Raw genomic sequence first — 17735 nt, 5'->3', positions numbered from 1 at the left:
ACACGAATTTCTAGGTGTTTTATCTCCCCCCCCCCCCCCCCCTCATTGTCACACTTGGTCACATTTGGCAAGCCCCTCATCCTTTATTAATATTTTATCAAAATATTTTTGAGAAAAGAAATATTGGTAATTTCAGTACCCAAAACTGATTAGGAAAGAAAATTAATCGAATAAAAACGATTATCGTTTCAAAAACAGCGACTAAAATAATTTAAATAAATTTTCGGTTACCGATGAAGTTAATGTGACGTCACAAAGTTTGTGACCCCCTCCCCCTTGTCACATATTCTTGACCCTCTCCTTCCCCCTAAACGTGTGATGTAATTAATGGAGGACCTGTGTTGCCCCTACAGTTCATGCACGTTCCCTATAAAGCCTTAGCAGACATGTGAATTGTTTAGATTGAATCCTCAATCAAATTAACCCTCCTTGGTTAATTTGATTGGGGCTCGGTCATAGATTCCAGACTGATTACTTCGACATAAAAGTATGACTGGAAGAGAAGTCGAAGTAGAGGATCGCATCTCGTTTTGATTAAGGGGTAATGACTTCATTAGGCAATAATCCCAACATTAAAATTAGTCAATTTATGACTAGTGCAAGTGAGACAGTCCTCTAGTTTGATTATCTCTTTCGGACCGTTTTCTCTAGTTTCCTATGATCAACTCAATCAACTGTCTTGCTCGATGACAGGGATCAATTTTTGATGAAAAAAGTGACATTATTTTCCAGTTCTATGTATACCTACATCAGCTTTTAGCAGCTATTAGCTTAGCACAGTTAGCACCTTTGCATACAAATTTCTATGCAGGTAGGTACCTTTTCCATGCAGCTGACTATACTTCCGTCACTCCGTGGGTCCGATAAATGACTAGACAAACGGGAAAATGAAACAACTCTGTATAGACTTATAAGATTTTAATTACTCATTTTAACATATTTATTATTTCTAATACTCACTCAATAAACTTAATTTTTAAAGTTTACTAGCCTTATTGCGAGGCTAAAAACTTTTATCTGTCTCATTCATAAAATAAACAAAATTCTTCAATCACAGTACAAATCACACAACTGGAATAATTTGAATTATCCAGAAATAGACTGTTTAGTCTATTTCTTTTCAATCAAACAAAAAATCATACATTCATTCGGGCAATGGCAAATTAACAATTAAAATATACGTACTTAGCATTTTCAGGTCAAATTTTGAATAGATAGATTGAATTCAGTACTTAACACTTCTAGGCGACTTGGGTAAATTTGAACGCAAGTGGAGAGCGTTAATAAAATTTACAATAAATAGAAAAAAAGAATACTGGCTATCTCTTAACTGAACTAAGCAGGCGAATATACAAATACAATGTTATGTCATAGCCTTACGTTTAGTTGCCTAAATCGTAATGTTAACATTAAAATTACTCCTACATTCTAAGAGCTCAGAATTAAACAACTATGCCATAATAAATTATTTTTGTGATGCATGACATTAATACCATTCCAGTACATATACTTTTTCAATAGATAGGTATGGAATTATTGTTACATGTTTCATCCTTATAGTAGGGTAAGACACCCATTGATCGACGCTGTAGACCTTTCCAACTTATGCAGCGGGTCCGTCAACCGAATTGACTAATAATTGGAGTGCTAACAATAGGTAGGTTTACCCTACCACAAGATGTGCATGAGCACTGGGTCAGCACTTAGTCAAAATAATAAATAATTACCATCGTGAAGAAATCAGCCTTATTTCTCAGAAATTTACTGGCTTAGGGCTGATTGCACTTAACCGTCTGTAATCGACGTAATCGTAATTCGTTAAAATTTGTTGAAGTTGTCTGAGGTCTTAAGGCTAGAGCACACCGGCTGCGTGTGCGTCGACGTGCACATGCGCAAAAATGTTTGAGCCGCGCACGCACAAGTCACGCAAGCGGTGTGTCATATCTCATAAGGATCTGTATATTACAACGCGCATGTGCGCAGGCCTTAAACGCGATGCGATGACAGCTGCTAGCGCCTTTTCTATCGATAACCAGTTTGTCGATTGTGCGTGGTGCAACCAGCCCTAAGTTTCTCAAGTACCTATTCAATATAACAGACACGAATACCTATAGTTTGACTACCCACATAGATTAGTATACTACCCATACTCACTTCAACACATGGAAACATTGCTTGCCCTTCATTCGAATTTAATAATGTTGATGAATCAATGGAAAGCAGTTAACTTCTAATGATGAGATCAATAGCAATTTATAAATAATAGAACAGATTTTTCCTCTTACAGTGGCATATGGCATCAACATTTCCACACCCTTATTTGTGAATAATTTCGGTGGGCTTATTTTTTACAATCTTATGAAACAAAATACCTATTTACTTTCCTTTCAAATTCATTGCAAAATTTACATTGTTTGACAGATTGCTATACCTACATTTTTTTTTAATATAACCTAATATGTTAATATTTCTAGTGCTTTCAGAAAATATAAATTATTCACTGAACTCTAGGTACAGTGTTTTTTCAATATAATTTTAGCATGGAAGTAGGGTTTTTCATTTAAGTAATTAGTGAATTACTCAACATGTGTCTAATACCTTCATGAAAATAATTATATAGGTACCACATAGAGAAGTCATCATTGTTAAAATTACTTTGGTAAGAAATTAAACCAAAACCTCAAAATATTAATGAAAATTTACACACAACATAGTTGGTACAAAAGTATTTTCAATGGTCACTAATTGCTAAATATACAGTCTTCAGAATAAAATAACTCACTATGGTGCTGTGTTGTTTACAATAATTTTTATTACTGCTTTAGTAATTTGAATGAGCACAAGTTGTGTTGCGATATATCCTCCTGACAACCCGCGCCCTACAGAGTAGGTACATAGGTCCCAATAAATTTTTGAGTCTGACTGTTTGACAGAGTTAAAATTAAGCTGGCATATTCTGAAACCCGGTCATCAGGAGTATACACTTTTCAAAAAATAAAATATATTTCTAGCTAGTGTATAAATAGTAAAAGTGGAATCATGTACACTACACATAGGCATTAATTATATCAGAACTCCTGGACTCATAGTTTTTGATTTATTAATAAAGTTTCTTAGATTAATTCTTGCTTGCAAAATCACTAACATTCATATTTAAATTTGCTACCCAAGATAATTTGAATGAAATCGCAAATGTAGGTACTTAAGCTGCCTATTAACATTTACTTCAGTTTAACTCCAATTCAATTAAATAAGAAACAAAACAATCAATCATCTACATCTAGTGTGCAGGTCAAATCTAATTTTCATACAAGAATTCTTACTTAAAATTACTTTTGTACTAAACCACTTTTGTTGTAGATGTTCAATCATCATCTAATTCTATTACAATCGGTTCAACATTATCAGCTGCTTTAGTATACTCTTCTTTTAGCTGTGACAATAATGAGCACTTTGGTATTTTAAGTTCATCAGCTTCATCTACCAAGTTCTTTAACTTTTGGAGTCGTCCAATGTCAGGTGCGGTTGGAAGCAAAATGTTTTTCGTGTCAGTCATCCATTTGTCAAAGCTATTGACTCTAAAGTCAATAGTTTGCAGCATTATATGAAGCTCATCCATGTCATATCGGTAATTTAGTGTTTTCTTCTCTAACAGACAGTTGCATGCATCTTCTGCGTGGCACAGGCATGCCATGAATTTACAACTGCCACAGTACACAGAAGACAAGAAGCATGTTGTTTTACATACTTCACATAATCGCTCATCATCACCTAGAAGTTCAAATGCAGTTCTGCACACATTCTTCAGACCTTTGGTTGCCAACAATGCTCGTAAGCGTCCTTCATCACGAGCTGCCTGGACTAGCTCCTTTTGTGTCTCTAAGGCAGTTTCCAAGTCCAAGCGATCACCTTCAAGTGCCATTTTGCAAATCAGCTCATCGTGTGAAAAAACGCAGAACCTTTTCAAGTTTTTATAATGTGTTATGCAGTCCCTTCCAATTTTAAGCCAGTCTGGTGGAGCAAAGTTAACAGCTTCTGCAAAGTTGTAACCTTGGTTGAAACCTGCATGGTAGGCTCTGGGAAAAGTGACAACAAACTCTCCTGCTTGCTGATCAGTCCTGTAGATGGGCACTCCTGCAGCCATTAGGATGTTTGGGTTCATTATTGTAACTAGTTGATGCAGTAGATCTGGCTGAGATTGGAAGAGATCAGGGGCTGCTGCCTTCATGGCTTTCTCTAAAAGCTCTGCTCCACTTCCTGGCACTCCATACCAAGTTTTAGCTTCTCCCCAGTGTAAATAGTTGATAGAATAGCTCCAGTGGTCTTCATTGTGCCAGCAGAAAGCAGAAAAACACATGCCAACATACATCCATGGGACTGTCATGCCAGATATATCAGCATTGATGAATCTCAACACAGAGCCATTTAACACTGGAAGATTGTTTAAATTCCACCCAGAGTCCACATACTCTTGGTCACCTGGATAAAGATTTAAGGAAGACTTTGTTGGAAATCCAGAGCCATGATCCATTGAGTGTAAATCTGCACCATACTCCACTGTTACATCTTCTTCTACTGATGAAATAATTCTCCAGAATTCTTTTTCAGCCACACTGGTTGGCACCAGATGTCCTGACATTCCAAAATAATCAGATTTGAATTTATCTGCCATTTCCCCAAACTGCTGCAGAGTATATTCTCTTTCAGCTTGAGCAAACCCGAAGGCTTCAGCAGGTTTGTGGACTACTTCTGCTATGCAGCAGGGACAACGCCAGTCTCCTTCTGGTACTGTGCTAAGAGGGGGTTTCAGGCAGAAGGTGTGATAAGTATCTGAGCAGCCATTACAAATCAGAAGCAGATCATCTCTATGCTCTTTTTGGCAAATAGCACAAGTATAAATAGCTAAAGGGTCCATTTCATATCTAGGTCTTTTTCTTGACTTGGTTATATCAAATTCCTCATCATTCAATCCAGGCATTTTAGGACCTGGACCATAGCAAGCAAGTCTTCTGAGTTCTCTATTGCACCTCATTTCTTCACTTTCTGGTTTAATTTCTGTTTTAGTTCCAGAGATGTCCACATCTGATTTTATATCTGACCCTGTCTTCATCTTTTTAATACTGGTGTGGGGTTTTTCATTCTCTTCTTCTTCCTCTTTTAATTTTTTTATGGATTCCAGTGATATTTCTCGAAATGTGTGAGCTTTGTTAACATCATTTTCGTTTTTTATTTCGGTTTTTTTAACAGTTTTTAATATGTCAGCTTTGCTCTTTTCAAAAATATCGTAGGGCAGGAGGATTTTATCGTAATTATTTCTGAGAAAATTCATCGTGTTTGCATTCTGACTGTATCCCATGGAATGAGCTATCTTACGCCACTTTTTCGGAGTATTGCAATTTTCGAAACCACCCTCTTCGTCAACCCAGAATTTAAGACAGTACAAATCCAAAGTTTTGTTTTCTATCATTGGTATTTTAAGAGGAGAGCCTTGGAGATCCCAGAATTTCAAAATTTTTTCAAGAAACAAAAGTTTCAATCGCGTAATGGCTTCCAACTCGTTAACTTTCTGAATCCGTGGGACAAATTTCAATTTGTCTACATCTAATGAAAATGGTGGTTGCCATCGTGCTGGGGGCTTTATTTTGCATATTCCAGTCTTTTCCGCGACGGGCCGAATTTTGGCGATATAGCCGAGTGGATCCATGAATTCTTCGGCTGTGGGCTCAAACACGGGAGCCTCAGGCGGCGCCGTGAAAGTAAACTCCGCCGTTTTCTGCATGGCATTTTTTTGTATAATTTTGCTATCCATTTTATTTAATTTTACTTGTGCTAACAATTAAATGGCTTTTTCCACTATTTGACGCGTCGCAGTCCACTCCACATTTCACCAAACAAAGTCTACGTGACTTCTCGCCATGTGTAAATGGCTCCTAAAATCTTTATTATCTTGCGATAATAAAAACAAATGTCCACAGATTTTTAGATATCATTAGGTTAATCACACGTAAACCATTCACAACACAAAAGTTGATAACGAACACGTAACCAATGCACATTAAAATGCATTGAATTATTTCCGAGATATTGATTGATGTCGGACAAATTTTAGTACACAAACTCTTGTGTCCGTATTCCCTAACTAACATAACGTACGTAGTACGTAACGCAATGGAAATGGAGATTCTTTATTCGATACTTTTTGCTTGATATTGCCATACTCATCTCTTTTGAGTGAGCCACACTACACCCGGTACCCGGCCTCAAATTCGTTCTTGGAGCTAGCTAGGTATGCCAAACAGCATTGTTTTACTTATTCGCGCTTAGATGTGTTGATTTTTATCAATAGTAAAGTTTACAATTTCTGTTATCTTACTTAATAATCAATACACAAAATATACAAAACATTTATATATCACCGTTTGGTAAAAATATTTATAATCGGGAGTAAAATAAGCTGGCTTCAAAAACAATTCTTATGTCATTCAACACAACTGTCATTATGACAGTACCGTATTGACGATTTTATTACAAAAATTCAAGAATATATAAGAAATTAGAGTATTCGTTCGGGCACTTACGTGAAGTGACGACGAGAAATGATTATATTTGAATAATAATAGTATATTAGGAAATACCATTAACATACATAGTAAATATAATGCTGAACTCGCTTCGAAGGGCTTGCATGCCCAATGTACAGCTGCAACAAGTTAGGTTAGGACACAGGATCCGTGGTAAAGCTCCCATATTCTGCCGAACTTTGAAGGAAAGATTAGATGAGTTAAATTATAAGGATGAGCTTTACACCACTCGAATCGACATCGGATTTCCTCGGCCTAAGTAAGTTAATTTTACCAATATTTTGTAATCATGTAATATAGGTTGGGATGTATTTTTGTATTTATTTTTTTATTACAGAAATTCGTCTTCAGAATTGAGAGACGCACGCATTGAGCGCATGAAAAAAGTGAAAGCTGACAAGAATTTAGAGCAGTTGGCTCGCAATCACAAACTAAAAGTGGATTTGAGTGAAGTCAGGAAAGAATGGCTGAATACTCAGGGCCCAAATCATAAAAAACAAGTTGCTGATCATTATGGTATCTATGAACATCTTTATGGCGAAGGGTACTTTGTGCCGTACAAGAATCTTGAAGTACTGTATGAGCTGAAAGATGGCAGTTCCTTGCCAGTGTATTGTGGGAATGTTATAAAACCTGCAGAAGCTGTGAACCCTCCAACTGTTGCCTATGAATCAGATGGAAACACTATGTGGACGTTAGTTATGTCAAGCCTAGACAGCCACTTGAATAAGAATGACAAGGAATATGTGCATTGGTTTGTTGCTAACATTCCTGGCAATTTTATTGAAAAGGGTGACAGCGTAGTAGAATACTTGCAACCATTTCCCTTAAAGGGCACAGGATATCACAGATATGCCTTTGTGCTGTATAAGCAGGATGGAAGAATAACTTATGATATCCCTCAAGGTAAGGGTTTAGTTTAACCTCGTGAGTCTAAATGTACATATTCATTGCAATCTAATTTGAACCTTTTATGAAACAAATAAAGTAGTATTTCTTTTGTTTCACTGTGTTGTAAAACAAACGAAATTTGTTCCAATTTACTTATAGCACAAGGTTCAAATTAAACATTGAAAAACTTTCTATAGTGGGTCTTAGGAGGTTAATTTGAATTACAGTGAGATCTGAACATTCTGGCACGTCAGTGGTCTGGTACACGTAATCCAGATCTAAAATATGGATGCAAATAATCATTTCATGTCCATGTTTACTATATACACTTATATAATCCAACAGCCTCCTACATTCATCGCTAAAAATCCTGGAGAGATTTGCTTGACCAGGCTAAGGCTGTAGTGCCTCAGATGATGATGAGATGACCTAAAAAACATATCAAAATACACAATATAGAAAAATATTGTTCTTATCTAAGAATAATTTGTTGAGATATAATTAAATTTTATTATAAAAAGTGCAAATGTTTTAAAAACAATTAAGTGTTTAATGCTGTCTGTAAATTTATTACAAATTTATTTAAATAATTATTTTATGTGCTCTTCAGTGACATCCACATCACCCCTGGCAGCACGCACATTTGAGACCCGCGATTGGTACCAAAAGTACCAGGACAAGATCACCCCGGCAGGTCTGGCCTTCTACCAAACTGACTGGGACTACACCGTTAAAGACTTTTTCCACAATGTACTTGACAAGAAGGAACCAGGTAAACTGTTACTTTACTTAACCCTTTGACAGTGCTTCTCACAGTCGCAGGGGCACTGCACTCTGGCCTTGCGGTGTGTGGGCACGCATCAGCACCCCCACCAACAGCTTAGTAGTTTATAAAATGCATATATATGTTAGTCTGTAAGGTATTTGTAATATGGGCCTTGTTGCCTGATTTAAAATTTTGAATAATTAAATTATAAGTGGTGCCGTATGTGTAAGACGCATTAACACACTATCCTTGCCCCCCTGTAATAGTAATAGCCTTTATTTCATTATTTTTCCCATTCTTTCCTATCCTGTGCTGTTCTCCACCAGTATCTGTCGAAGTTCTCTCTCATCTCTCCATCTTTAATTTGTTTTTGTTTGTTTTCTCGTTATTCCATTATTGACCATTCTGTAACACGTTGTCCACCGGTTATCCGTTGCCCCCCTGTAACCAAGCCTAAATACTCATATTCATATAGTAACAAGACAGGACCTCAAAATTCGGTCGATGTTCGTCGTTATAAGGCAGCGGACTGGACCCACGCGGCCCAAGCGAAGTCGTCGTAAACGATTTTGACTGTGTCTCTAATTTATGCATCGCCAATAGTTTTTGTGCATGATTCTGTATCTTCTTGTAAGATTTCCCAGTCGTGTTATAAATATTGACTTTATTTTATTTGCTTTAAAGAAGAAAATCAAATGCACAAAAAGTTTCTGAAATACCTGTATATGCTGTTTGTATGTTTGAATTTTTCCTTTTTTTTCAACTTTGCAGTATATGAATATGATTTCCCGGAGCCGTACATCAAGCCCCAAACAAAATATCCAAAGAAGGAACCGTTCAACATCTACATGGACAAGTACCGTGACCCGAAAAAGATCAACAAAGAATACTTGTTACGTAAACTTAAAGACGAGAATCCCTTCCAGAAACCGACGCCCCCACTCAGGTAAATTAAGAATGTAGTTAGTAAAAACCGTACTTATCTAAATATTTTGAAATATGTCTCACGATAGTTTAATTTAAGTTCGATTAATGTAGCTCATTTAAGAATTTTCAAAAAAACTGACTTGCTTGAGTAAGGCCAAGCGCGCACTACGATTTTTTGTCGCAGAAATGCAACGTATGTGTTTATATCAGTGCGCGCATACACGACAAAAAAATATGTACCACAGCGCTATTCGAAAATAGTGTCGCAAAAATTAAAAATGTAATTTTTCCCCGTATACCGTATACGGGATTTTATCGAATACCGTAGTGACAGCACAATTTGTATGGCAACGTTCAAAATCGTTCACACGGCGTCTATGCGGGAAAGCCGTCTAGCAGTGTGAACGATTTTGACAGTGCACTGCAGTTTTTTTTTTTTTTTAACCTGACGGGCTCTATTGCACCTAGGGCAATTAGAGCGGTAGGACTGTGTGGGGGGTGGTAGCCTGAGGAAAATTCAGGACCCTTCCGCATCACACGAGACGGTTTTGCTACGCTGGAATACTCCTAAAGAGTTTTCGCTCCAGCGCAGATCAGTTGAGCGGTCTTAACTTGATCTGAGGGTGTAAAGGGAATCGAGCTAATGGGAGTTTTGTCGCTGGTTCGCTACAACCTAGCCTAGCCGAGAAGACTCCAGCAAGAAACTCAGCTAGGCCCGACGACTGTCGGAGTTAACTGCAGTATGATGGAAACATCTTTACAGTAGATATGGTGCCTCTTTACCGCCCTAGTGCGGTAATTAGCATGTCGAAAATCGAAAGGGCCATATATGGATCTTTCCGTCCTTATGCACATGAAGCACCCTTCTCTGATGGAAAGCCACAAATGTGTTTATAAAAACTAGTCACTCGTGTTTTTAAAGTCGAAAACAGAATTAAATATGTTTGATTTTCACGTAAGTTATGTTATTAAAATTGCCTTAATAAATTTTAATTCAATTTCAGGTTCCCCAATGCCCATCCAATGCCGAAGGACATGCCTTCCTGGCTGAAGTTACACGAGAAGAAGATTCGGCTGAAGTGGGGTAGAGTCAATGATGTCTAATATATATAATATATTAAATAAACCGTATTGTTAGTATTTCTAAGTGTTTTATTCATAACAACAAATGCTACTTCCTTAAAGACCAAGGGCCTGACACTCTTTGATAGAGAAAGATAGTCTTATGGAAAGAGAAAAAAGTGCCATGCTTTGTCCTTATCACCGACCGGGTGGCATCATAGGTAGGAGGCGATGGCGAAATACCGAAATTTATAAGAGTGAAAGAGAAAAAATCCTATGCTGCCCAAATTTTATATGAATATTTTTTCTCTTACCCCCGGTCGCTCGGTGGCGCGTCTATAACTACTTGTATATACTATGTCTATAGTGGTCTATAGTTTTGTTCAAAGCAATATTAAAAATTTGATCGTTTTACAGCAGTCATGGAATCAATTTTACGAAAATTCACGGAATGAAAATGTGCGCCAATCACCTAGACGATCGTCATGGTCGTATCAAAACCACAAGTTCTTAGCCACCACTTGCACTGTTGCAGAATAGAGTTTATATAGCAACATTTAAGAAAACTACTGGTTACCATAGCAATGTGTCAACATTCTTCTTGGACAAAATATAAAAGCATTCGTTTGTACTTTCGCATTTTAATTCATAAAAATTACTTATTTAGACTCCAAAGGTAAAAGTATATATTTTAACATGGTCCTTTTGAGTCGCGAACCGTAAGTAAATCAAATTAATTGCGTAGAAGCAACAGCGAATTCTAGAAGCACGAAATTTTTTTCTGTCGTCCCGTTTGGCATTGCCGAATTTAAAGGTGCCGCCATTGAGCGGTGCAGACGGTGCAGTGTTCTACGAGCCGGCAGCAAGCAACGCGTTCCATAAACGCACCACAACGATCACCATTCACTGCGCAGCGAAGCCCGCGCGTGGAACGGAATAAGCAAGTAACGTTTTACGTTTCAAATCTATATTTTGACATTTGTTGTTCCTTTCCAGATATTTTGTGATTGTGAAAATTATTTAATAAATTCGTGTTATTTCGAAGCTTTTACGAAAAAGTTCGGTTTTTCGCATGCACAGTGTTGTTTGAAATGGAAAAATCCGAAGAAGAACTTCGTCTGCTAGTTGCACGACGAGGTACAAAGAAAGCAGCCTTAACGCGCTTAAAGAATAAGATGGAGGGATCGTATATTAACGATAAGCAGATGCTGCAGCTAATGGCTGAGAGGGCCCAGGTGGCATTCAGCGATTATGAAGATCTTTGCGTACGGATAGAAGATGAGGAAGATCCCATACCTGTTGAAACGACTTACTATGAATGTGTCGCCGCGATCCGCCAAAGAATCGCAGATTTGTCTGAGCCTGGACCCACCACTGCTGTTTTCCCGGTAGCGTCGCCTCAAGTTTCGTCAAAAATAAAGTTACCCAATATACAAATACCAACATTCAATGGTAAATATACAGATTATAGACCTTTTATTGAAATGTTTACTGCGCTTGTGCACAATAATGAAGGGTTTGATAGTATACAAAAGTTTTTCTATCTGAGAAGCTTCTTAAAAGCTGAAGCATTTGATTTAGTCAAAAACTTACCTGTCATTGGTCAAAGTTATTCGGAAGCTCTCAAAATTTTAGCTGATAGGTATGATAATAAATATAAAATTATCAACGACCACATTAATGCTTTGTTTGAGTTGCCAGTGCTAACTAAGTCAAGCCCTAGTGCTTTACGCTCTTTGATTTCAATAACAAAACAGCATTTAGCTGCTTTAAAAAACCTTGATGAGGCCATTGAAAAATGGGACAGCGTTCTCATTTGCCTATTAAATAAAAAACTAGACCCGGTAACAAACCGAGAGTATCATTTACATAGGGATTCATCAAAACAACCAACCTTTAATGATTTTTTGAAATTTATAGAAGGTCGGGCCCTTGCCCTAGAGAACAGTGAGGGACTGGGTGATACAGCAAGCTGTGCTGCTGGCAAGGTAGCTCCAGTGAAGATGGCATCATTTGTCACTACAAAAACATCCCAAGGCTGTCTGTACTGTGGTAAGGAACACAAACTATATGCATGCCCTAAATTTGCTCTAGCTTCCATATCGGAACGACTAGATTTTGTTAAGGAAACAAAGCTGTGCAAGATTTGTCTTAACATTCACCAAGGAAAGTGCAGGTTTCATTTTAAATGTAAGGTGTGCAAAGAATCCCACAACTCGCTACTTCATCGTAATGAAGAGAAACCATCGGTGTCATTGGCTAACATTAATAACCAGACACTTGTGTTGTTGCCAACGGTAAAAGTCAAAGTGGTTTCTAAAAGTGGCAAGGAGATCATAGTTAAAGCAATGCTTGACTGTGCATCTCAGAATTCCTTTATTACAGCAAAACTTGCAAAGGAACTAGGTTACCCACTCTTGCCAGGTACTACAATAACTGGTGTAACTCTAGAAGATAAATCTGTCAAACATAGTTTGCGACTGGATATTTTCTCATGTGTTTATCCATATAAAGCACAAGTAAATCTGTTAGTGGTAGAAAAGTTTACTAAGGAAAATATGCCACAAACTGAGATTGATATTTCAAAGATTGAGATCCCTGAAAATATAACACTAGCCGATGACTCCTTCCATATTCCAAGTGAGATAGATATTTTATTAGCTGCAAATATCTTTTTTCAGTGCCTGTTGTCGCAGCCTGAGGAGCTGCGCGATCCTGATGCCGCACCCAGCTTGGTTCACACACAGTTTGGTTACATAGTAGGAGGTGATGTCCCATCTTCTATTCTTAAGCGACCTGCTGTTACGCTTTTCTGTCAAGAATGTCAAACTGATGTACGCGATACTATGTCTAATTTTTGGCAAACAGAAAAAGTACCAGAAATATATGCGGAACATACATCTGAACAACAACAGTGCGAAAAATTGTTCACTGAAACTGTCAAACTTGATGACAATCAATTTACAGTTTCATTGCCATTAAAAATACCTATCTATGATGTGAACAATACATTGGGGGATTCATTTGGGCTAGCTCTCAAAAGATTTTATAATCTTGAGAAGAGATTTCAAAGCGATCAGAAACTGTATGAGGGTTATAAGGATTTCATACATGAATATCTCGACTTACGTCATGGATCATATGTTGATATTTCCTCATATGATCTTGCTAAAGATCCTGTGTACTTTATGGGACATTCAGCTGTTTTAAGGCCGGATGCAGTAAGTACTAAGCTTCGGGTAGTCTTTGATGGATCTATGTTAACGAGTACTAAGATTTCATTGAATAATATTTTAATGAACGGGCCAATTGTTCAACAGGAGCTGTTTGACATATTGTTGTCCTTCAGAGTGCACAAATATTTCATTGCTTGTGATATCAGGCGTATGTTCCGAAATATTTTAGTACAGAAAGATCAGCGATCTTTGCAAAACATTCTCTGGCGAGACACTCCTAAAGAGTCAATAAAATGTATTCAGCTAAACACAGTTTGCTATGGAATGAAGTCATCAAGTTATCTTTCAACAAGATGCTTGAACGAGCTGGCTACGAAATTCGAGAGGCAATATCCTCTAGCCAGTTCGGCAATACTAAACTCTACATATGTAGATGACATTATTTATACAGAGAATAGTTTGGCAAAGATTGTTGACACGCAAACGCAGTTGATAGAATTGCTTGCCAAAGGTTGTTTTAAACTACATAAATGGGCAGCTAATGACCCTTTAATTTTGACAAATATTCCAGTAGAGCAGCAGGTTGTTGGAGAACTGGAACTGAATAAGGACATCAAAACTTTAGGTTTAAAGTTAGATATTGACTCAGATTCTTTTAAACTTTCATGTCCAGTGTCAAAAAATGTCCCTAAGACAAAAAGACAGATTTTAAGTTACATAAGCCAGTTCTATGACCCGTTAGGTCTAGCTGGACCTGTTTTTGTCCAAGCCAAAATCATCATGCAAAAATTGGCTCAGGCTTGCACTGACTGGGACTCAGTGCCCTCGCCTATTTTACTAAAAGAATGGCTTGAATTTTACAATGATTTGCAGACTATGAAAGAGATTAAAATAAAACGAAATGTCACTGTTGATAGCATTCAGTCTGCAGAGCTAGTAGCATTTGGTGATGCCTCGATTTCTGCATATGGAGCAGCAATTTATTTAAGAGTCACTGACGAGCATGGCAAAGTAACTATGTCGCTTCTTTGTTCTAAGAGTCGCATTGCATCTAGAGACAAGAAATGGACTGTGCCACGATTAGAATTAAATGCATCTCTTTTGATGGCAAAATTATGCTTGAGAGCATACAATACATTAAGTAAAAAAATGTCTATTAAAAGTGTGCATCTTTTCAGTGATTCTCAGGTTGTTTTGGCATGGCAAAAAACGGATCCAACAAAGCTAAACGCTTATGTTGCTAATAGAGTCAAATTAATTAACGAATATACAAAAGGTTTTCAATGGTTGTATATAAAAACAGACCTCAATCCTTCTGATTGTTTGAGTCGAGGTGTAAAACCTAGTGAATTACAAAGTAACCAACTGTGGTGGTGTGGGCCGACTAGCATGTCTGATCCAGAGTATAAATTCACCGATGATAGTAATAATGTACCTGACAACTTACCGGAGATCAAGCATGCTGATGGTTCCAAGTCGGTGTGTATGGCATCATATCAATCGGTTTCTCTTGCAAATGATTTGTTAGATAGGTTTTCTAACATTAATAAGGCAGTTAACGTGCTTGCCTACATACAAAGATTCTGTAAAAATGTAAGGCCTGGCTCACAAAAGATAAAGCTTAATTTCGTTACATTTAGCGAGGCAACTCAGGCATTGCATTTCTTTATAAAGAATGAACAGGAAAGGTTCTTTGATAAAGAGCTGGCCTCTTTGCGGGCAGGTAGGCAGGTTTCGTCGTATTTACTATCTGTCAACCCCTTCATTGATGCTAACGGTATTCTCAGAATAGGTGGACGTTTGCAACACTCCTCCTTACCTTATAGCCAAAAGCATCAGATAATCTTGCCAAAAGAATCTAGGGTGACTTATCTTATTATTGAAAATGAACATTTAAAACTGTTACATGCCAGTCAGAAAGAGGTGCTTAGCAATTTAAGTCAACGCTATTATATAGTTAACGGCTTAAGATTGGTAAAAAAGTTTGTGAATAAATGTCTCACATGTTTTAGACTAAAAGGTGTAACAGCAAAACAGCTGATGGGTTCATTGCCCGCTGGTAGAGTCAGCATAGATCGGGTGTTTGCTAAGGTTGGTATAGACTTTGCGGGACCAATCCTGATAAAGCAGTCAAGGGTGAGAGGTGTCGTCACTACTAAAGGTTATATTGCTGTGTATGTGTGCTTTGTTACCAAAGCCATACATTTAGAGTTAGTGTCAGATCTGACCACTGATACATTTTTGGCTAGCTTCAAACGATTTATTGCCAGACGTAATGTTCCTACAGAGGTATATTGTGATAATGCCGCTACTTTTAAGTCAGCTAGTACTCAGTTGTCTGAGCTATATAAATTAAATAATAATAAATGTCATCAAATTCAAGTTCAAAATGTAACTGCAAAATTGGGAACAACATTCCATTTCATACCAAGTTACTCGCCAGTGTTTGGTGGTCTATGGGAGGCCGCAGTAAAAAGTGTTAAATATCATTTGAAAAGAATGTTGGGCTCACATGTTTTAACATATGAATTTCTGTACACTGCACTCGTTCAAATTGAGAGCATTTTGAACTCAAGGCCTATAACGCCAATGTCATCAGATATTGAGGATCTATCGTATTTAACGCCAGGGCATTTCTTAACCGGTGCGCCCTTAACTTGCTATCCTGAACAGGATATCACAAACTTACCTGATAATAGATTGAAGTTTTGGCGGAAATGTACTGCTCTGCAGCAGCATTTTTGGCGATATTGGTCTAAACAATACCTAAATGTCTTACAAAACCGTCCTAAATGGAAGACTGCCTTGCCTAATATTAAAGTAGGTGCTCTAGTTATCTTGCGTGAAATAGATGCTCCGCCTATGACTTGGCCAATGGCTAGAGTGACTAAGGTTTTTCCAGGTCAGGATGGGAAGATAAGAGCCTTAGAAGTTAAAAAGGCTAATGGTAAAGTTCATACAACTTCTATTACCAAAGTGTGTATATTGCCTTTAGATGAATAGGTAATGTTTTAAAAATGTTATAATATCTGTATTTTGATATTTTAGTTAAATATTATTATGACTAATAATCCTACTGAATTGTACTGATACTTAATTTAGTATAACTGTAAGTAGGTAGTCATGAGATATATGTTGATGCTGGTCGCATCTAATATATTAAGATGTTTATTTAGTTCTATAAAATGTGTCTAATCTTGTGTTCTTACATACTGTCCCATAACTACATTCGTAGCAATCTTGTGAACTTGCTTACATAGCAACTTATTAAGTTTTAATAAGAGTTATATTAATTTAAATTTCACAAACCTTAAAAGATTACAGTCCACTCTAAATATTGATCTGTGTAATACAAGTATACAAGGAGCTAATGTAAAATGTAGTTTATATTTAATAAGGTATTGATTTTGTGCCTAGTTATGTTATTTCTGTTGGCGGAATATGTTGCAGAATAGAGTTTATATAGCAACATTTAAGAAAACTACTGGTTACCATAGCAATGTGTCAACATTCTTCTTGGACAAAATATAAAAGCATTCGTTTGTACTTTCGCATTTTAATTCATAAAAATTACTTATTTAGACTCCAAAGGTAAAAGTATATATTTTAACATGCACCATTACACTAACCCGGGGTTAACAATCCTGGAGTTACCAGTACAATTTGACACTGGGTTAACGGTTAATCCGGGTTAGTGGAATGGTGCTGGCACTAAGAGGCCCTAGGATAAGTACAGTAGTTGCTAAAGTAGACTCATTTGTCTCTATAGCGAGGTTTAGACTAGCAAGAACTTGCATGCAATTTTCATTACATTGCGGCATCTGATCAAACTTTTGAATGCAGTTTACCTTAGTCGTCAGCAATGTAACGTAAATTGCATGCAAGTTCTTGCTAGTCTAATCTTCGCTTGAAAAAGAAAAACTCAATTTGTCGGTAGATGGCACTGTACCATGCGCAAACTAGCGAACGATGTTTCGACACAAAATGCAGTAGTCTTAGGTTAATCGGCATTTACGACGAAGAGTTCCGAAAGACTTCTGGTCTTCATCATCAGTTTATTTTTGATGTGGTTATACTTACGTAGCAATACGTGTATAGCCTTGAGGGAGTTGAAGGTGAATAACTTAGGAAGTTAGGATCTATGAGATCATTACTTTCACCGTATTTACATAATAATTGAAAATTGAAATCTGGTATTAAATGGATTGGTACAATTTCCATTCTGATATTTAACTCCCCATTCCATGAATAATGATACTTTTACCTAAATTCTTAATTAAAAGTGCCCGCAAGAAATACTGTAAACTATAAGGCCCACTTTCACAAATCTCA

The 17735-nt window shown here is 37.1% G+C and overlaps 3 protein-coding genes across 3 annotated transcripts; 2 read left to right on the top strand and 1 right to left on the bottom strand.

The window, feature by feature from the left end:
• Window positions 1-903: 903 nt before the first annotated feature.
• Window positions 904-6159, bottom strand: LOC134743563 (lysine-specific demethylase 5-like). Its single transcript, XM_063677083.1, has one exon. The coding sequence runs from the start codon at window positions 5807-5809 to the stop codon at window positions 3365-3367; it is 2445 nt and encodes an 814-aa protein (XP_063533153.1). The 5' UTR covers window positions 5810-6159; the 3' UTR covers window positions 904-3364.
• A 383-nt stretch (window positions 6160-6542) lies between these two features.
• On the top strand, window positions 6543-10305 carry LOC134743940 (large ribosomal subunit protein mL38). The gene is made up of 5 exons (XM_063677574.1): window positions 6543-6840; window positions 6919-7487; window positions 8083-8244; window positions 9010-9184; window positions 10170-10305. The coding sequence occupies exons 1-5, from the start codon at window positions 6659-6661 to the stop codon at window positions 10267-10269; spliced, it is 1188 nt and encodes a 395-aa protein (XP_063533644.1). The 5' UTR covers window positions 6543-6658; the 3' UTR covers window positions 10270-10305.
• Window positions 10306-12013: 1708 nt separating this feature from the next.
• On the top strand, window positions 12014-15466 carry LOC134741318 (uncharacterized). The gene is made up of 3 exons (XM_063674104.1): window positions 12014-12279; window positions 12909-14414; window positions 15416-15466. Exons 2-3 carry the CDS (start codon window positions 13074-13076, stop codon window positions 15464-15466), a joined length of 1392 nt encoding a protein of 463 aa, XP_063530174.1. The 5' UTR covers window positions 12014-12279; window positions 12909-13073.
• Window positions 15467-17735: the final 2269 nt, after the last annotated feature.

The sequence above is a fragment of the Cydia strobilella genome, chromosome 1 (assembly GCF_947568885.1).
Source record: "Cydia strobilella chromosome 1, ilCydStro3.1, whole genome shotgun sequence".
Taxonomy (NCBI): Eukaryota; Metazoa; Arthropoda; class Insecta; order Lepidoptera; family Tortricidae; genus Cydia; species Cydia strobilella.
This window is presented reverse-complemented; position numbering and strand designations above follow the sequence as displayed.